We start from the raw sequence: 21688 nt of genomic DNA on the forward strand, positions 1-21688 counted from the left end.
GAGAGTCAATGCTTTATTCACTGTGTCACCTCCTGATTTTCAAGTAATAGCAGTAAAATCTCTCTTGAGATTAGGTTACAGAAAAGACAGTGACTCCACCTTTCTCTCTCTTATATCCATTGTTAGCAGCTTCTCATAGAGAGGTGCGGGTGACAAGGAACTGGTAAATGCTAACAGCTGAAGTCAATAGCTGAAGAGGACCTGAGGGCTAACCATGGCCATGTGAGTCACCTTGCTCTTTCAAGTCAGTGAGCCCCCTCAGTCCTGATTGGCATCTTGACTGCAGTCTTGTCAAAGAATCTGAGTCAGAGAATATGTGAATAGCAACTAGATTCCTGACCCACAGAAACTGTGAGAAAAATAAGAGCTTTTTGTTCAGTCTGCTAAGTTTTGGGTAATTTTCTATGCAACAATAGATTAATAGTACAAAGACATTGCTTATTACTCAAAAATCATCATCATGTGATGCCCTGGAAAATCTGAGAGCTGCAACCAAGGAAAAGCTGTTAATCAGGCAGGCAAGATAGCATAGTGGTTATGTAAACAAAAACAAACTTTCATGACTGAATCTCTGAGGTCCCAGGTTCAAGCCTATATATCGCCATAAACTGGAGTTGAGCTGTGCTCTGTGAAGCTCCATGAATCGTATATGCTTTTCTTCTTCTTCTTTCTTCTAGAGATACGGGAAATCTCTCTCTCTCTCTCTCTCTCTCTCTCTCTCTCACACACACACACACACACACACACATTTTCTTTTGAATATTGGCTACTCGGAAGCTCAGAGCCTAGCTTATGGCTGTTTTGCTAATCGTGCAGGACCCTGTAGTCTGTTCTTACTCCTCTGCTGTCTTTCCATTTATTATAAGCTGTCTTTCTTGTCTTCATGTATTTATGTCATGATTTATGCTAATCCACCTCGAGTTCTGTTTTACAGTGAAGCAAGGCATTCCTAATTAGATATTTAAGTTTGTTCTTGCGAAACACGAAGCGCCTAGGGGTGGTGGTGGAGAAAATAAGATAATTGGGATTGGCTTAGAAAACATCAAGCCAAAAAGGGAAAAAAAAAAGGAGACCGCAACCGATCACAACCTCTAGCGTCAAGGGTTTGTCCCATCACAAACGGCGGTACCGCTGAACTTGCTCACGTGTCCTCCCGTCCCTTCCGGGCCCCGCCCCTCAACCCAGACCACGCCCAGAGCGGGCGCGCCCCTCCGAGGCCACGCCCCCGCGCCGCGCCGCCTCCGTCGCCCGGCGGTTGCGCGCTCCGCGGCTCCCCCCGCGCCGCGCGCTGCCCCGCGCCGCCCGCCTCTCTCCTTTCTGGGCGGTTGGGCCGCGCGCCTGTGGGGGCGGGGCCCGGAGCAGGCGATCGGGCCAATGGGGCTCGGCGGCGGCGGCGGCGCTGGCGGCGGCGGTGGCGGCGGCGGCGGCAGCGGCGGCGGCGGCTGGGTCGGGCCCCGACGGGCGGCGGCGGCGGAGGTGGAGGCGGAGGGAGGCGGCGGCGGCGGCGGCGAAGGAGGTGGAGGCGGCGGCCGAGGCGGCGGCGGCCGCGGCGGAGGGGGGAAGATGGCGGCGCCCGTCCTGCTGAGAGTGTCGGTGCCGCGGTGGGAGCGGGTGGCCCGGTATGCGGTGTGCGCCGCCGGGATCCTGCTGTCCATCTACGCCTACCACGTGGAGCGGGAGAAGGAGCGGGACCCCGAGCACCGGGCCCTCTGCGACCTCGGGCCCTGGGTCAAGTGCTCCGCCGCCCTCGCCTCCAGGTAGCCGGGGCCGGGAAGCGGGCCGGGAGCGGCCGAGCGGGGCGAGGGCGGAGGCCGGGGGCGGGGAGCGCGCGGGCGGGCGGCGCGGGGCCTGAGGCGGCGGGGACCCTCGGCGGGGCGGGCGCGGGGGCCGCGGGGGGCGCGGGCCGGGCGGCGGGGAGCTGCGGGGCCGCGGCCGCGACGCCGATGAGGTGGCAGCGCGCAGCCGGGAGGCCGGCGCGGCTCGGCGGCGCTCGGGGAGGCCGAGCCGGGCCGGGAGGGCGCCGGAGGGAGCGAGGGAGTGTGGTTCCCCCCGGGTCCGGGCGGCTGGACGGACCGCGGGGCTTCTGGACGTGGGATGGGAGGCGGCCGGAGGGGGCGCCCCGGCGGGGAGGGCCGGGAGGCGGGTCCGCGGGCGGCGTGGGCTCGGGGCGGCTCTGCCCTGCGGGCGCCCGGGGCCGGGACAGGTGTTTCCGCGCTCAGGCCTCTTTGTGGCGCTCGGGGCGGGTGTGCGGACCCGCGGGGCCGGGCGTCCGACCCGGCTCTGGAAGCGGACGCCGGCGCCCGGCGCATCTGGTTTCTCGGACCTCGCCCGCCGCCCCTCGCCCGCCGCCGTCCCCCGCCGCCGCCCTGGCGTGTGTTCGGAGCGGCCGTGCCGGGCGGTGAGTGGCCCGAGCTGGGGGCTCCGTCTCGCCGCCTCCGCCTGCCAGCGGCGGCCGCATCTGCTGGGGGCTCGGAGGGCGACTTCTCGGGCCGTTGCGGGTGATGTGTGGCAGGCACGTCGTGCTGAAACTCGGGGTGATGTCGCTGTGCAGAAATTTTTAGCTTTAAAAAAAAAAGCCCCCCCCCGCCCCCCCCCCCCCCCGTTACACTTTGATCGTCTGCGCTGGATTTTCCTGGGCAAGTGACTTTGAAAGGAAGGGATTTAAAAGTCACTGCTGCTTTTTGAGGACTCATTGAGAACAGGAAAATGAAGGGTTTGCTCTTTTCAAATTGATAGGTTACGATATTAATAGAGACACACTTTGGCTCGGTGTTTGAACTTGGAGTCATGTTGGAGCAGTTTCTTCCCATTCCCTCCTGTTGATCCGTAAATTGCTAGGTAGCCGGTAATGGAGAGCTTGCTGTTTTGACCTACATATTGCTGATTACAGAACCAACACGTAGTAGTGTGTCTTGCCACTATTTATAAATTCTCAGGAGTCAGGTACTCTACCTCGCTTACCCTTAAGTTAGAACACTGTAACTTTTTAGTGGGAAATAGCCATCATTATAGTCACATTGAACTCAATGAGTTTTACAATGGTAGCAACCCCATTACAGGAAGATACATCAGTGTGACAAAAACCATTCAGTGGTTGGCTGTTTTGATCCGAGTTAGGACACTTAATAAAAGGCCCAGGTACTCCTGAGAGTATAACATGCAAGGACCGTAGTCATTGGGAAAGATTTGCACTTAAAGATACCTTACACCTGAAGTTAGTTGCATGAATAAATATATAAGGAAAAGACAATCCAGCAGTACATTTCAAATCTTAAAAAAAGAAAGAAATGGAAACAACTTGTTAGGTAGATATGGGCTTTAGTAGGCAAAATTAATACCGATTTTAGATTCTGGAAACATCTGTAATATGTGTCTGTGTGTACTAAATTTAACTGGATCTTTTAACATTTGGACATGGAAACAGTTACATTATCCAAGCTGTATAAGCTTAAACTCTTTTCTTTAAGTGGAATGCTTCTGAACCAAGTGTAGATTGTAGATATTTTTAGTTGTGTGCCCCGAAAGCCAAGTTTCACTTTTTTATAAAGCAGCCTGAGATAATGTTAAACCACTTCGTGTAGTATATTAACACTGTCTGTAGAGACATATGTAAATAACTGGATTGCTCTCTAGTTTTTAATGTGAATTTAATATTTTGCTACCGGAACTAGTGTTTCTTCCGTAGCGCTCCATAAAATCAATTATTATTACTTTCTGCTGGTCAGGGTCTCTCATGCTGATCTGACCACAGCCGGAGCATTCTCATTCGTCGAGCTTGCTTCTGTTCTGGGCTGCTTTCAGGTGATGTTGGGGCTCTGTCCTGGATCTATGCTGGTGGTATAGCATACGTTACCCAGCTCTGCCTACAGTACTTTAAACTTGGTGGTCACTAAAGACAGATAAGAAATGACAGATGGTAATAGAGTAAATAATCTACTTGCCATGTGTACATATCACTTTTCAAGAAAGTGATCCTGTTCCCTTAGCCTATTCACAAACTGCAACATCATATATGCCTATGGCAATATAGAAATTTGCAAATTCAAGTGGTCCGACTCTGACTAATAGACTGGTTTTCTTCTGGAAGTATGCAGAAGTGCTGTAAGTCAAAACAGACTATTGGGTCCCCAGGGGAGAGAGCTTTTTATTTGACTGAAGTGTTGATTGCCATGTAGCAGTATTCCTAGAATATGTTGATCATTAGGAAAGTGAAGTTTGAGCTCACGTTTGAGAAAGGGGTTGAAGCTAAAAAACAAAAAAAAGAAAAATTAACGGTGTTCTGGGAGGTGGTGCAGTGGCTAAGGTGCTGAACTCTCAAGCATGGGGTCCTGCATTGGTCTCCGACAAATTCAGTCTCCTGTACCACCATAAGTCAGAGTTGGTCAGTGCTCTGGTTAAAAAAAAAAAAATCAAAATTGGGAAGTTTTAGTAGAGTTGCTTTTGTTTGTTTGTTCTGCTAGGTATATGCAAAAAAAAAAAAAAAGCAGTAGTAACTCATACTTTTATCTATTGCCAGCCATCATCACTTCATTTATAAAAGTTTTTCTCTAATATTTAAAGAATATTTACATTATTATCTGCAACATTACTCTGCCACTCATAAAGCTTCCCCCTGTAGGTAGGGACCAGGGCCTACAACCTGGGTCCTTGCACATGGTAACGTGCACTCTACTGCGTCCACCACTGACAGACCCCTAAAAGAAAGGTATTTTTATATGTTCCTAAAATTATAATGTATCAGTATAACAAAACCCAATGCCAATAACTTTTAGACTGACAGAAAGCAGTGATAACTAGAGCAGGAGGGAAGATGGTGTAAGTTCTGGGTAGAAGGCATCTGTTTGATAAGAAAGCTTAGGTGATGGGTGTGCCTGGTACCATGTGATATGTTGGTACCATGTGATATGTTGATACTTGTTTGAGGTGTGACGCTATACTAATGAAGCATATACTTTTGTAAACCAGTGGTAAATTAATAAGGCGAAATCACATGTTCCTTTTTGTCCAAATCATTTGAAGATAAAATTTCAGAACTTAGCCTTTTCTTTATTTTTCCCCACCAGGGTTATTGCTGGGGCTCAGTGCCTGTACAAGTCCACCATTTCTGGTGGGCTTTTTAAAATTTTTGTTTTTTTCCTTTTTTTTTTTTTTTTAATAGAAAGTGAGAGGCAGAGAGGGGGAAGGAGTGAGGGGTGAAGTTGGGGGGGGGGGACCTGCAGCATTGCTCCTCTGCTGGGGAAGTTTCCTCCTGCAGGCAAGAACAGGGAACTTGAACCTGGGTCTTTGCACATGGTAACGAGTACACTCTATCAGCTGGGCTGCATCAACAGCTTTTCTTTTTTTAAAGACTTTTAAAATTATTTATTTATTTATTTATTCCATTTAGTTGCCCTTAGTGTTTATTGTTGTAGTTATTATTGTTCTTGTCGTTGTTGTTGGATAGGAGGGAGAGAAATGGAGAGAGGAGGGGAAGACAGAGGGGAGAGAAAGACACCTGCAGACCTGCTTCACCGCTTTTTTAATGTTGTTGTCAAGTTCATTTGTTTATCTATGGGAAAGAGAGAAGGAAGAGAAGAGAAAGAACCGGAGTTCCACATGGCACACGTGATACTGGGCATGCTGGGCATAAACTCAGATCCTCATACTTGAGAGCCCAAATTTTTGTCCACTGCCACCTTCCGGGCCTCCACAATGTGAATTATTTATTTATTTACTGTTAGGATTCATTTCATTACTTTTTAGAGAGGGAAACCAGAACTGATCTGAGCTGTATGAATTTGGGGCCTTGGGACTGCGACTCCATGCACAGTCTATGCTCTACCCAGTTAGACTCCTTCTAGGGAGGGTTTTTGTGTAAAAATAGTAGGGATGATCTTGAGTTATTAGTAGTCTAGGTGGTGCTAGCAGTCTTTTTTTTTTAAAGTTTTATTTATTTATTTTCCCTTTTGTTGTCCTTGCTGTCTTTTTTATTGTAGTGTTATTGATGTTGTCATTGTTAGGACAGAGAGAAATGGAGAGAGGAGGAGAAGACAGAGAACAGGAGAGAAGAAAGACACCTGCAGACCTGCTTCACCACCTGTGAAGTGACTCCCCTGCAGGTGGGGAGCTGGGGGCTCGAACTGGGATCCTTATGCTGTTCCTTGAGCTTCACGCCACGTGCGTTTAACCCACTGCACTACCGCCTGACTCCTGGTCCTGGCATTCTTAATATTGGTATTTGGGAGGTGGCACAGCAGTAGAGCACAGGCCTTGCAGGGAAGGTCTGGTGTTCAGTCTCTGATTCTAACTTTATCTAGCTCTAGCTTATTCATTCAAAAACAAAAGGAGAAATCTGTCGGGAAATTGTGAGAAGCCTCACAAAGCACCCTGCATTCCTGATACTAAGGCCTATCTACATAATCATTGTTTTGCCTGAAACATCCCCACCCATTCCATCCATTCCTTTGATCTATCTTCTTTCTACCCTTGAGACCCTCCCTGCCTGCAGGACAATATTAATCCTACCAGTTAAAACCCTTGCAACAGTTGCTAAGGAAGTTTCTACCTTCCCAGGCCCTTTTGCCTTTCTCCGGCCCTTTCCTAGTGATTTCCATTTCCGACTTGCCACTTCTGGGTCTGCCCTTAAAAAAGCCTGGGCCCTCTGATCAATAAACACATTGCATTGTCTCGCCACCACGTGTGTGTTCCTGAGTCATCTCCCTTGTGTCGCTGAGTGAGTAGCAGCCCAGGCTGGTTCCAGTCGAGTTCTCTCCAACCCAGAGAGTACGCGCCTGGGAAGAGGCACCCCCATGCTAGCCCGGCATCTAGGACAAGGCGTTCGGGGCTTCCGGGAATCCGGCCGAGGGCGAAAGTTACACCTAGGATTAGGGCACTCATTCCTCCAATGGCCAGAACTGCCACACCTAAAGCAGTCCCCTTTTTGCTTCTCTAAAGCAGCAGCAAAGGCTTGTGCCATGGCCAAAGCTTGGTAGGTTTTATAATTTATCTCTTAAGTTGCCACAGTCCATCTGTCAGGGTGCTTGTTTTTTAAGACTGAGGCATGCCTGACGGAAATCAGGAAGTATGCTATCCCAGACTATAGAGCACAGGAGAAGGAAATGGGCGTCAGGATCAGAAATCTTTCTCTCCAAACCTGATTGGACCCTGGTAATGAATTTAGCTAGGGATTCATCAGGTTCTTGGCGAAGGGAGAGAATGGGGGCTGAGGCCACTCCCGTGGGGGGTGTTAACCGCTCCCACTCTTGTAATGCACAGAGGCATACCTGATCAAAATGACAGGGGGAAAATTTTGCTTCCGATTGCTGGAGACCTGTCTCCCGACGTCCTATTCCAAAAAGGGCCTCAAAATCCCAGTTAGGCTGGTTCTGACTCTTCCTGCGGGATTGCTGCAGGCATTCATCCCTGAAAAAAGGCTTCCCATTGAAGGAAGAGTGGGCCTGGGAGCATAGAGCGAGCTACGTCCCTCTGGTCTTGGGGAGTGTTAAGGTTCTGGAGAAGGTCTTGTAAAATAGATCTGGTCCATGGAGCGTGATTCCATCCTCTTTAAGTACCTGACAAAGTTCCTTAAGATCTGTGGAAGCATATGGATACCACGTCTGAGGTCTCTGTCTATTGGGGCTAACATTTACTGGGAATGTGTGGACTTGCTCCGGAGGAAAAGCTCTGTCACGAAGCCGGCAAAGGTATTCTGTGTCAGATAGTGGCGTAGCGGCAGGGGGAGGAGCCGCGGTATAAGGAGCTGCAGAAGCGGCAGGGGGCAGCCGGAGATGGGTCTGCCTAAAAGGCAGCTGCTGGGCCAAGTGCAGAGGGCTTACGGTGGGTCAGGATCGGGGGGGGGGGGGGGGGGAGGCAGGCTGGGGAGGTTTTGCTTTCTCTAGAAGGCATGTATGGTGCTGGGCAAGCAGAATGACCTTCTCCTTTAAATCTTGGATCGCAGCCTCAAGGTCCCTTAGACTGGGGCCGTTTTCCAAGTTAGAGTTGCCACTCTCTGCGGGAGACACGGGAGAGGGAGCCAGGGAAGTCTTAGCGGGAACTTCCTTGGTCTTTTTGGGAGAGGGCCCTGCATATCTCCTGAAAGCTACAATCATGGTCAAGAGGAACCAAGGTGTGGCCCAGAGCAAAATGTCCCAGAGACAGAGAGCCTGTCTAGTGAAAAAGGAGTAGAGGATTTGGGAATCCTCCTGATAAGAAGAAAGGTTGCCCATGACAGAGGCGTCTCAGGAAAACAAGAAGAGAGAGAAAAAGAACCGCAGTGCCCTCGTAAACACAAGTCTGCAGAGAGCAAAGCAGCTGTGTACTTACCTGGGGTTGGGGCGCCTTCATACATCTGCCACTTATGTGGAGCTGAGGGGGGATAGGCCCCACATTGGGTGCTAGATACCGGGCTAGTGTGGGGGTGTCTCTTCCCGGGCGCGTACTCTCTGGGTTGGAGAGAACTCGACTGGAACCAGCCTGGGCTGCTACTCACTCAGCGACACAAGGGAGATGACTCAGGAACACACACGTGGTGGCGAGACAATGCAATGTGTTTATTGATCAGAGGGCCCAGGCTTTTTTAAGGGCAGACCCAGAAGTGGCAAGTCGGAAATGGAAAATCACTAGGAAAGGGCTGGAGAAAGGCAAAAGGGCCTGGGAAGGTAGAAACTTCCTTAGCAACTGTTGCAAGGGTTTTAACTGGTAGGATTAATATTGTCCTGCAGGCAGGGAGGGTCTCAAGGGTAGAAAGAAGATAGATCAAAGGAATGGATGGAATGGGTGGGGATGTTTCAGGCAAAACAATGATTATGTAGATAGGCCTTAGTATCAGGAATGCAGGGTGCTTTGTGAGGCTCCTCACAATTTCCCAACATCTCCCCCTTTCTTTTTATCTAATGGCCATAATATCAGGAATGCGGTATGCATTGTGAGGCAGGGAGTCTAATATGACAAGGCACACCTTTGGGGTTACTCTTGTCCCTCTTTGCTCAACCTCTTGGTAGAGAGAGAGACTGACAGGATAGACACACTCCTCAAGTCAAGCCCTGCCAAGCTCAACCACATCCACACAATTTCCCGACAGAAATCATTTTAAGTTCTCAGCTGCCCGTTTTGCAAAATATTCAACAGGTGTCCTTTTTTGTTTTGTTTGTTTTTAGACCTCATTTTGTGGGAGGGTTAATGGCTTACAGTCCAGTTGTTGATAGGTGGATTGACTGGTGTGTCTCTGGAAAGTTCAGTTCCATCTATTTGTTGTCCCCTCAGTTGAGATATCATCCATTTTTAGAATCAGAATAGAACCCAGAAATCTTTTCTGCTCCATTCTTCATCCAGCTGAGATCCCCAGGGTTCAATGCAAGCAGTTTGGAACTGGAAGTCTAGCTTTCAGAGCACTTGAGTGGAGTCTCTCCTCCCCCATTTTCCAGTTAAATTCATGTATAGTTAATAGAGCCACTGCTTCCCATGGAAAGATACTAGCCATATACAGTGAATGGGCTTCTTCATCCCTCTGGGTGAGCCGCCCTGAAACTTCCCAGAAGCATGACTTCATTACCTGCTCCATTTGGAACACACACTTTAGTGCTTACACTTTCTGGCTATGCTCTGCTAGCATTCTTTCTGTCACTCCTGTACTTCTGGGTGGTGCTTAGACTTCTGAATGCTAAGAACGGGTCATATGTAATGGGAAATTCATTCTAGTAGTTTTGACCAAGATGAATTTAATGCCTGAGATATGGATTCTTTTCTTCCCATTATTATTGGTGTGCATTAGACTATGCACCAAAGAGGGTAGGAGGAGCAGAAAGGTAGCTCAGGGTTGTCTCTGGACCTCCGTGTGTTAGAGTATCTGCTAACACTCCCATAGTGCTGTGTGCCAGGCAGTGCTGCAGTCCACATGTGATTTCATCCTCATAGTGGCCCTGTGGGGTTCAGAGCTTCTAATTTTTTTTTTTTTTCTTCTAGAGCTTTTTTAGGACTTGGTACCTGCATGATTGATTCCATCAATCCCTTTGAACCTTTTTTTCTGCCCCTTAAAGATAAGAGGGTGAAAGAGAGACACCATAGCACTGCTTTACCACTTCTGAAACTTGCTGTTTTTGTGTGGTGCATCTTTGTGGTGGCATGGGGCCCAAACCCAGGTCCTCACACATGGGAAACTGTGTTGCCTGCCAGGTGAGGCTTAGACATTCTGTCAACATTTTACAGCTGAGAAAACAGGCATCCAGATGGGAGTGACATCTAATCCCAACATAGAGTGGCAGAAGCCCGCTTCTAACCCAGGGAATCTCCCTCCGGAAATCTCTTTATCACTACTTTAAATTGCATTTAGATCTGATATTGACAGTACTAGATCAGACTGCCCTTAGCAGCCGCACTTGGAAAGTGTGCAAGCTTTTGCACCATTTTATTTTAGTGTCTATATGCCAAAACATATTAAGAGTTTGCATTATAGTTTTAACTTGTCTAGGGGATTCTTTTGGAAAAGCAGGGGCAAGGGGGTCAGCTGGTAGTACAGTGAGTTAAGCGCACATGGTGGAAAAACAGGGGCATAGTATTCAAGTAGGCTTGCCTGGGGCCTGGCATACTCAGTGAACAGATTAGGAGTGGGCTGAGCTATGAGGAAGACTTGCAGGAAACTCTAGGGGAGAGAGATAAAATCCGTTTAGGCACCTGCAGGTTGAGGGTGTGGAGAAGGGGAATCCGAGTTCCCAGGGTGGAGTCCCCCTCTGTGAGGGACTGTTGAGTCATACGGAGACAGGAGAATCAGGCCAGGAACTTGGCACCGGCATTTAAGAGGAATGCATTTCCTCCATGATTCAGAAGAACTCTCTCGGGAAAGGACCTTTCTGGGAGCTGAGCGGTGACTCACCTGGTAGAGCATGTGCCTCACCAAGCCTTACCAGCCTGGTGCTTTGGGTTGAGCCCTGAACCCCGGAGCCACATAAGAGCACCATAGCGCCAGGAGAAAGTCATGGATAGTGGAGCAGTACTATGATGCCTCTGTTGTTCTTTCTGCCTCTTTCTGTTTTTAAAATTAAAAGGAAAAAAAAAAAAAGGAGTAAAGGCCATGGGCTTAGCACCAACAGTAGTGACATTCATGCCTGCGACACCACATTCATGCCTGCGACACCAGCAGTCCCATGTCCAAATCCTGGTGCCACCAGAGCGGAGGTCAGCTGAGCAGCACTTTGGTAAAACAAAGGAAGGAAGGGAAGAAGAAAGGGAGGAAGGGAAAGAAACTCTGCATGTTTGTCAGGTTTTAGGCATTGGGGAAGGGGTGTGTGGCTAGAGAGATTTGAAGTAGCTTTGTGGGAACAGGAACACTTTGTTGTCTGCCTCGTGGTTACTCTCAGCTAAATGATAAAATTGTATAGACGTACACGTAAAACTCATGGAATTTGACTAAGCCCACGGACAGATGGCGCAGTGGATAACGCATTGTCTCAAGCAGGAGCTTGATCCCTGGTGTTGCAGGCTCCAGTGTGATGATGTTCTAGAGTGCTAACTGTTTTTCTCTCTCTTACACTCTCACTCTCACCCTCTCTTTCACTCTCACAGATAAGTCTTTAAAAACACTTTCTGGGGAGTTGGGTGGCAGCACAGTGCGTTAAGCACACGTGGCGCAAAGTGCAAGGATGGGCGCAAGGATCCTGGTTCAAGCCCTCGGAGTCGCTTCACAGGCAGTGAAGCAGGTCTGTCTTTCTCTCCCCCTCTCTGACTTACCCTCTTCTCTGTCCTATCTAACAATGATGATGTCAGTAACAACAATAATAATAACTACAACAATAAAAAACCCCACCAAGGGCAACAAAAGGGAATAAATAAATAAATGTAATTAACAAAACAAAAAGCACTCTAGGGCCAGGCGGTGGCACACCTGGTTGAGTGCACCTGTTACCCCGCACCTGCTACTATGCTCAAGGACCGTAGTTCAAGCTCCTGGTCCCCACCTGCAGGGGACGCTTCAGGAGCAATGAAACAGCTCTGCAGGTGTCTCTCCTCTGTCTACCCCTCTCCACTCTATTTCTGTCTGTTCTGTAAAAAATATTTTTATTTTTTATTTATTTTTATTTATCTATTTTTTAATATTTATTTTATTTATTTATTCCCTTTTGTTGCCCTTGTTGTTTTATTGTAGTAGTTATTATTATTGTTGTCGTTATTGGATAGGACAGAGAGAAATGGAGAGAGGAGGGGAAGACAGAGAGGAGGAGAGAAAGGTAGACACCTGCAGACCTGCTTCACCGCCTGTGAAGCGACTCCCCTGCAGGTGGGGAGCCGGGGTTCGAACTGGGATCCTTATGTCGGTCCTTGTGCTTTGCGCCACCTGCGCTTAACCCGCTGCACTACAGCCCGACTCCCTGTAAAAAATATTAAAAAAAAAACAAAAAAACACTCTCGGGGCCAGGTGGTGGCGCACCTGGTTAAGCACAAACATCACAGTGCACAAGGACCCAGGTTTAAACCCCTGGTCCCCACCTGCAGGGGGAAAGTTTCACAAGTGGTAAAGTGGGCTGCAGGTGTCTTTCTGCCTCTCCCCCTCTCTATCTTCCCCTCCTCTCTGTTTCTCTCTGTCTCTATCCAATAATATAAATAAATATATATATTTTTAAAAAAACAAACCTCTGAATATACTCTTCAGATTGTACCCAGGTCAGTTTGCTGGCTGTGCTGTTGGATGAGAGTAATGCAAGATGGGAGGGGGGTTTAAAGGGAATAACCATGGTGCTGGGGAGCTCCCTGGGCATCTGTGTTTGTTTATTTTTTCTTTTCTTTAATTTCTTCCTTTCTTTCTCTCTTTTTTCTCCTTTCCTTTCTTTCTATCATGATGAGCACTTAATTCTGACTTAAGTTGGTGTTGGGGATTGAGCCTGAGACTTGGTAACCTCATGCAGGAAAATATTTTGCATTACCTCTATGCTACTTCCCCAGCTTTATACAATTATTTTAGAATAAAAAGTAAACAAAAAATCAAGAATACTTGAGGGAAAGCAAGCACAAAAGGAAAAAAATCTGTAATGCCATCACCTGGGCTGACAGTATGGGTAATAAATAGGCTCTTGGTTTCTTGATATGTGCACTCGAGTTCGAAACTATTAGTAACATGTGCCTACATTATCTTGGCTGGAAAGATTGTAACATTAAAAAATTTCAGACCAGAAACTTTGTTGAGTGCACATTGTTACAATGTGCAAGGACCAAGGTTCAAGCCCTCCATCCCTACCCACAGTGTGTGTATGTGTTTCAGGAACAGTGAAGCAAGTGGCTCTCTATCTCTCCCTCTCTCCTGATTTCTCTGTCTCTAACCAATAAATAAATTATATATATATGTGTGTGTGTATGTATGTATATATATATATATGTATATCCAGTGCTTATGTGCTCATGTAAAATTTTATAGACTCATTCCTATAGAGTTTTCCTTGAAATCTACAATGACATGACTGCACTGTGCATTTATTTTCAGTGTGCATTTGAGATCTAATTTTTAAAAACATTATTGCTTTACTAAGCATTCACCTTTCATAGAATTAGAGATTTAACTTAGATATACTCTGTTTCTTAGATTTTTGTAATAACATTCTTAGAGGGCACAAATATACTGTATTCTTGTCTCAAATCATTTCATTAGTGAAACAACTATTTACAAGACGGGGCAGGCGGTGGTGCACCTGGTTAAGCACTCACTTTACAGTGTGCAAGGACCCAGGTTCAGACCCCTGGTCCCCACTTGCAGGGGGAAAGCTTCACGAGTGGTGAAGCAGTGTTGCAGGTGTCTAACTCTCTCCCGCTCTATCTCCCCCTCCCAGTTTCTCTCTATCCAATAATAAATTAATTAATTAATAATAAACCTTTTACAAGACAGTTGTCATATAATTAGTTTCTTTTTTTTTGCCTCCAGGGTTATCACTGGGGCCGGGTGCTGGCACTACAAATCCACTGCTGGTGGCCATTTTTTCCTTTAGTTATTTATTTTTTTATTGGATAGGAGAAAGAGAAATTGAGAGGGGAGTGAGAAGATAGGGAGAGAGAAAGACACCTGCAGATCTGCTTTTCCACCTGTGAGGCGACCCCCCTGCAGGTGGGGAGTCGGGGCCTCAAACTGGGATCCTTGTGCTTTGTACTGCGTGCACCTAATCTGGTGCACCAACGCCCAACCCCCTGGTTACAGTTTCTTGTCTCTCCATGAGCGGTGTCTCCCACCACCAACTCAAATCCTTCTCTACCATTATGCACAGTACTTGGTTTAAAATATATGCCTTATTTATTGAGTAAAGAGAGAAATCAAAAGGGGAGAGGGGAAGGGGAGAGACACCTGTTCTCTGGTGCTACATTAAAAAAAAACAATTTAAACAAGAGGGGGGAAAGTTTTTTCTTCCTCTTTGTGATGTTTGTGAGGTTTGTTCTCTTAATAACTCATTGTGTGCATCACATTTCTACTGCTTATTACTAGAAGCTAGTACCTTTTGGCAATTCTGCTCCAGTCCCTTCTGCCTCTGGTAAACAACACGTATCTGATCTGTTCCCCTCCCCCCATGAGTTTGGTTTGTTTTGGTTCTATTTTGTCTTTTAGATTTCCCATCTAAGTAAAATCATGCAAGGTTTGTCTTTCTGATTTAATTTCACTTAGCTTAATGCTTTCAAGATTCACTCATGCAGTTAAAATGGTAGGGTTGCCTCATTTATTATGACAAAATAAAATAAAACCGTTGACGGTTGTTTCTGTGTCTTGGCCATTGTAAATAATGCTGCTAAGACTATGAGGGTAAAGGTAGTGTCTCAAGTTTGTGTTTTCATCTCCCTTGGGTATGGTCTCAGAAGAATTATTGAATCATAGTTATTCTTGTAATTTATTTCATACATATATATATATTTACTTTGGATAGAGATAGAAATTGAGTGGGGGTGGCAGTGCTGCACCTAGTTGAGGGCACAAATTACAGTGCGCAAGGACCTGGGTCCAACCCCACTTCCCACCTGCAGGGGGAAAGCTTCACAGGCAGTGCTACTGACGTCTGTTGGTCTCTGTCCCTCTCTGTCTTCCCCCTTCCCTCTTGGTTTCCCTTTGTCTCTATCCAATAAATAAATAACAGGAAGAAGGGGGGAGGAAGAGAGTGGAAAGGGAAGGGAGGCTATTTTAAAATAAAAACAAAAAAGACAAAAGAAAAAGGAGAAATTGAGAGAGATGGGAGAGAGAGAGAGGGAGAGTAAGAGACCTGCAGCGTTGCTTCACCACTTGTGGTGGGTACCGGGAGCTTGAACCTGAGTCGTTGTGCACTGTAAATGTGAACTTAGCGGCGAGCTACCGCCCATCCCCCACAGTCATTCTAGTTCTGAAGTTTATGTGACTCTTCCACACTCTATAGTGGCTGTACCAGTTTACAATTCCACCAGCATTGCACAACGGTCCCCTTGTCTCCATGTCCACAACAGTATTTGTTAATACTGATAACGAACATTATTAACACTCTTTTTAAAATATTTTCTTTTAAACATTTTTATTAGTGATTTACAAAATTCAAAAATAACAAGGTTACATTCCAACACTGTTCCCACCACCAGAGTTCTGTGTCCCTATTCCCTCCATTGGAAACTGCAGTGATTCTCTCAAGGTTACAGATACGGCTTGACTGTTATTTCTATATCTTTCTATGTATCTATCTGTCCATTTTTTCTATGGTCCTGCTTTCTCTTCCACTTTAAGTCACAGCTACACTTGTTACTGCTCCCAGATGTCTGTCCTTTTTTGCTCTTCTCTCTCTGGGTCCTAATGGAATTGGCTTTCAGAGCCCTCTAGTCATCTTCCCCTAATATTTCTCTGCCTGTGGGAGTATAGACCTAAATTTTTTGGGGTGCAGAAGGTGGGAGTCCTGGCTTCTCTGCTGGACATGAGTGTTGGCAGGTTGATCCATACCCCCCAGAGGTAAGGTTCCGGGACATATTGGTCATCTGCCCAGTGTGGGATGGAATCATAGCATCTGCAGCTTGGTGTCTGAAAGGTACTTAGTTATGAGGCAGGACAAACTGTTTAATAAAAGATCAGCGAATTTTTTTCTTTTTACCAGAGCACTGCTCAGCTCGGGTTTATGATGGTGTGGGGGACTGAATCTGGGACACTAGACCCTCAGGCATGAGAGTCTTTTTGCATAACTAATGCTGTTTAACACATCCCCCCCCATGTATATGAGGGTGTGTGTGTGTGTGTGTGTGTGTGTGTGTGTGGTGGCCAAGGTTATCACTGGGACTCTGTTCCTGCATGATTCCATGCTTCTGGCAGACTCCCCTCCCTCCCCTTTAGATAGAGTGTGAGAGGCAGAGGGAGAGAAAAAGGAGAGATATTGTAGCAGTGCTTCAGTGTTGGTGAACGAGATCTCCCTCCCCATGCTGCTGCTCCTAATTTCACTGTCCAGGACCTGCTGTTCCAGTGAGAGGTGGACGGTGAGGGCAGGGTCCCACAGCGCTGAAGCTCCCTTCTCCACCCCTCCCCACTCACCCTGTGGTGTGTGTACCAGGGGCTCATGGCCTGGCAAGGGAGCCACTCTGCTGGGTGTGTTATCTTGCCAGCCTCTCTCTTGTCTTTTGGATGAGGACTTTCTTAACAGCTTTGCACTATTTTTTGTTTGTTTCATTTTCTTAAGAGCTAAGAGGTAGAGAGAGAGAGAGAGATTGACCATAGCACCAAAGCTTCCTTCAGTGTGGTATGGGCCAGGCTTGAACCCGGGTAAGCCTTTTAGTCAGCCTGCAAGGTTTTTCTTCTAAAAATCTTCTCCCAAAATTAAGTAATAATAATAATAAAATCCCTGTCATTTACAACTGCTTAGTCTCTGGAATCATATTTTTCTTGATATTATGTAATCAAAGCAGATCTGCTCTGACCGCCTTTATCAACCGTAATCAAAAAGTTTGTATTCATCAGAAGAACCTTACTGGGAAACTTAGATATTTGAGCTCTTAAAGTATCCTGATAGAATAATAATCATACAAAAAACCTGCCTTAGTCTGTGTTGATCATATTGTAAATACACAGAAAACTTCACTTGGAAAAAATTGCTATAACTTTTGTTACTGTAGTGTGTTCATAACTTAGAATTTTAAGAACTTTATTCTAAGCTTCTGTGTGACCTTTAAAGTTTTTCTCCCCTACCCCCCAAAGATCTGTTTATTTTCATGAGAGAAAGACCAGAGCATTGCTCAGCATTGACATATGGTGGTGCCGGGGATTGAACCTGGGACCTCTGGGGTTTTGGGCATGAGAGTGAAATATGGTATCACTGGTGTTATTCTCCTGACCCAACCTTTAAACATTTGTAAAATTAATTCTTTTGTTAAAGTGATGTATTTATTTATTGGGTGAGGAGACAGGGAGACCAGAGACTGCTCAGCGCTGGCATAGTTTGTGCTGTGATGGAACCTGGGGTCCCAGGCATGCACCTCAGTGCTCACACAGGCCAAGCTATCTCCTTGGCCCTCAAAATAATAATGAAGAAAATGTTATTATCTTTATTTATTGGATAGAGACAGCCAGAACACAAGAGGGAAGGAGTGATAGAGAGGGAGACAGACAGACACGTGCAACACTGCTTCACCACTTGCAAAGCTTTCCCCTTGCAGATGGGGACCAGGGGTTTGAACCTGGGTCCTACATGCACACTGTAACATTAAAAAATAATTATTTATTTATTCCCTTTTGCCACCCTTGTTTTTTATTGTTGTAGTTATTGTTGTCATTGATGTCATCATTGTTGGATAGGACAGAGAGAAATGGAGAGAGGAGGGGTAGACAGGGGAAAGATAGACACCTGCAGACCTGTTTTACCACTTGTGAAGTGACTCCCCTGCAGGTGGGGAGCCGGGGCTCGAACCGGGATCCTTATGCCGGTCCTTGCGCTTTGCGCCACGTGCGCTTAACCCACTGCGCTACTGCCCTACTCCCACACTGTGCTCAACCAGATGCACCACCACTGGCCCCATCAAAATAATTATTTATGAGAAAACACTACTGGGTCATATGTAGTGCTAGGGACCAAGCCCAGGATTGCAAAGCTAAATCATCCTGGATTGAGTAGCTATTGACCTTAAAACAAACAAACAAACAAAACCCTAGTCATTGCATTTGATAAGTTAAAAGCTGCATGTTCCTTGACAAAATCAAGATTTTGACTCTGTTCACCTCCACCCTGTCACATGAGTTTGATTGATTTCATCCAGTTCATTGTACAAATAGTTAAGCTTGCTTGAACACTCTAGAGCAAGAGTTCATGGGTTGAAAACTCGATTTCTTCCTTGTCGGTTTCCTTCTCCATAAAATGAATATAGTCATGTCTAGTTCAGGATTCATTGTGAATATCAGGTGAAGTGCACCACTGTGTGCAAACAGTTGTAGCATGGCATCTGGCAGAATAGTAAGTGCTCATAAGTCTTTCTTATTTTTATTTATTTTAAAGTTTTTTAAATATTTTATATTTATTTATTTACTCCCTTTTGTTGCCCTAGTTTTTTTTTTTTTGTTGTTGTTATTGATGTCGTTGTTGTTGGATAGGACAGAGATAAATGGAGAGAGATGGGGAAGAGAAAGATAAGGCACCTGCAGACCTGCTTCACCACCTGTGAAGCGACTCCCTTGCAGGTGGGGAGCCGGGGGCTCGAACTGGGATTCTTCCGTCGGTTCTTGTGCTTTGCGCCACCTGCACTTAACCCACTGAGCTACTGCCCGACTCCCTATTTTAAAGTGTTTTAAGGCTGGGGAGACAGTATGATGATTATGCCGACAGATTTCATGCCTGAAGTTCAGAGCTCCCAGGCTCAGCCTCTATCTCCACCATGAGCCAGTGCTTGTGTGTGTGTGTGTGTGTTCCTCTTTAGGATAAACAAAATATGTAAAAAGAGTGTTTTAAAATGACTTTTAAAAAATATTCTTTTGTTGCCCTTGTCTTATTGTTGTAATTATTTTGTTGTTGTTGTTGATGTTGTTGTTGGATAGGAGAGAAATGGAGAGAGGAGGGGAAGACAGAAAGGGAGAGAAAGACAGACACCTGCAGAACTTCTTGTGAAGAGACTCCCCTGCAGGTGGAGAGTTGGGGGCTTGAACCAAGGTCCTTTCTTGGGTCCTCGTACTATGTGTGCTTGACCTGATGCACCACTGCCCGACCCCTGTGAACATTTTGTAAGTTAAAAGTTTGATTTTATTGCCACCAGGCTTCCTCCCATGTGATGGCAGGGCTTGAACCCAGTGACTGGCAAGGTGAGCTATCGCTTGGTCCCAGAAGTTTAAACTTGTATGTGTTGTGTCATATCTTTGACTTTGTAGCTTTTGAATTTTGTGTTTTCCTTTAATCTTGTTTAGGAAAATCACCACCTTTCCACATTTGTTATTTTTATTTACCAGAGCACCATTCAGAGCTGGCTATTGGTGGCCCCGGGGATTGAACTCAGGACTGCTTGTATGCAGGTCCCTCCCCCACCCTCCAACAATCAACTCATATTTTGTTTCAAAGATATTTATTTTCCTACTTAGCTCTTTCTTTTTGTGTGACATTTACTTTTGTATCTGGTGTGAGGTAGGAAAGCCAACCTTAAGATTTTTTTGTTTATTTTGATAGACTTAATTTTTTTTTTTAATTTAAAAAAGGAGACATTAACAAAACTGTAGGATAAGAGGGGTACAACTCCACACAATCCCCACCACCAGATCTCCATATCCCATCCCTCCCCTTGATAGCTTTCCTATTCTCTATCCCTCTGGGAGTATGGACCCAAGGTCATTGTGGGGTGCAGAAGGTGGAAGGTCTGGCTTCTGGAATTGCTTCCCGCTGAACATGGGCATTGACAGGTTGATCCATACTCCCAGCCTGCCTCTCTTCCTAGTGGGGCTGGGTTCTGGGGAAGTGGAGCTCCAGGACACATTGGTGGGTTCCTCAGTCCAGGGAAGTCTGGTCGGCATCATGCTGGCATCTGGAACCTGGTGGCTGAAAAGAGGGTTCACATACAAAGCCAAAGAAATTGTTGAGCAATCATGGACCTAAAGGCTGGAATAGTGCAGATGAAGTGTTGGGGGGTACTCACTGCAGACTCTTGTGTACTTTTGCTTTCAGGTCTATATTTTGCCCTAGTTTATGGGCACGTGTGAACGTAGACTTTTGTCTAGCTCCATCACTGACTTCTCTACATCTGAAATAGCAAAGGCACGTCCTGTACACACAGGGCTCCTTTCTGTAGTCTCAGTGCCCTTTGTCCCCTTCTGCTCTAGCTGGATGTGAGAAGACTGATGCCTGATATGGCAGACAAGCTCTTTGAAGACCTTTTTTCTTGCCTTCCTCTTACATATTTGCTGTTGCAGGTGAATTTTCTGTATTTGGAATTGCACCGACTTTATAGCAAAACTTAGAAAAGAGTTCACATTCACTCAGATGTTCTCATCAGGTGCAGACCGATTTCTGTTCTGGAGCTCCTAATTGGAAACTGTTTGAACATAGATAGCATTGTGCTTTTATTTTACTTTGTATTTGATTTATGGGACGTGAGAAATCGAGAAACTTGATGGTGATTTCTCCGGTCAGGGTCTTGGGAATACTAGAATTTTCTCCAGTCTATAATCACTGTTTTCAAGTCTGTGGGGTCCCTGAGGGAGAGATTTCTGTGAAATATCTGCACTGGCAAATGAAAAAACAAAATATTTCACACTTTATTCTCAACTGGGTGATCCAGACTCCAAGACTGAGGACTACAAAATGAGCCTTGGGTGGTCTCTCCCCTCTCTCCCCCCTAATTAAGTGAAGCTTAACTTGTCTCAACTGAAACAAACCATGACTACCTCCATCTCCCCCGTTCTCAAACCCGGTCAGCGTTCCCCTGTGTGGTGTGAGCAGAGCCTACTGTAACACGCTCCGATCAGTTCTCAGGGCCATGTAACCAGAGAGAGCCCATTTGCTCTGGCTCACTGCTAATTTCGCCTTGGCCACCTGCCTCAGGCCTTTCTCTGCGGAAGTACTGGTTGGTTTGGTCCTAATTCTCATTTTGGAGAAAAGAGGAGCTCCTCTTAGAGGCTTCTCACTCCGCTTTAGTCAGACGGAAGTAGGCCTCATATACAAGCTGACCTTTGGATGATTCTAGCCAATAGTACAGACCCAATCACCAGTGCTCTCAAATGTGCTCTTTCTTGATTCGAGGAGAAAGAAGAGAGGGGCCTTGATTCCTTACTTCTAACGACAAGACAAACCCCGTCACACCCAGAGATACTGGTTTTCTCTTGGGTAAACTGCTTGTTTCACATCAACTGAGAAGAGGTGGAGTAAAAACTGGCTTGCTGAGTATTGCACACAACTCATTAGCTATGCACTGACCTGCAGTGAGTGAGAACATCACGAGATGTTCTCTTCTCTTGCTTAATGGTTCAAGACATATTCATGATTTTCCTCCTAGCCCTTGTTTCCTCTCCATTTTCTCTAACACGTCCTTCTTTTAACTGTCCATTAAGATTTGATGTATCAGAGATGAGCCTTACACCTTCCAACACACCTTCTTTCCTAAATATTCACACCCATGTCCATGACTTCACTTATGGATAAACTCAGTATTATGTTTTGAGCCTGGACCTCACCTTGGAACTGCATATCGAAATGCCTGCTGAACGCCTCTACTTGGATGTGTCAGAAGTACTGTAAACACAACATGACTTCACTGCTGTTTTCTATCTTAGTGAAAGACATAATCC

General features: G+C 46.2%; 1 protein-coding gene across 1 annotated transcript in view; it reads left to right on the top strand.

Moving 5' to 3' along the window:
• Positions 1 to 1334: 1334 nt before the first annotated feature.
• VKORC1L1 (vitamin K epoxide reductase complex subunit 1 like 1) overlaps positions 1335 to 21688 on the top strand; it is a 50757-nt gene continuing 30403 nt past the window's right edge. The window contains exon 1 of the mRNA XM_060173130.1: positions 1335 to 1757. Coding sequence (XP_060029113.1) covers positions 1375 to 1757 — 383 coding nt within the window. The 5' untranslated portion in view covers positions 1335 to 1374. The remainder of the gene's footprint in view (positions 1758 to 21688) is intronic.

The sequence above is a fragment of the Erinaceus europaeus genome, chromosome 15, assembly GCF_950295315.1.
Source record: "Erinaceus europaeus chromosome 15, mEriEur2.1, whole genome shotgun sequence".
Classification (NCBI taxonomy): Eukaryota; Metazoa; Chordata; class Mammalia; order Eulipotyphla; family Erinaceidae; genus Erinaceus; species Erinaceus europaeus.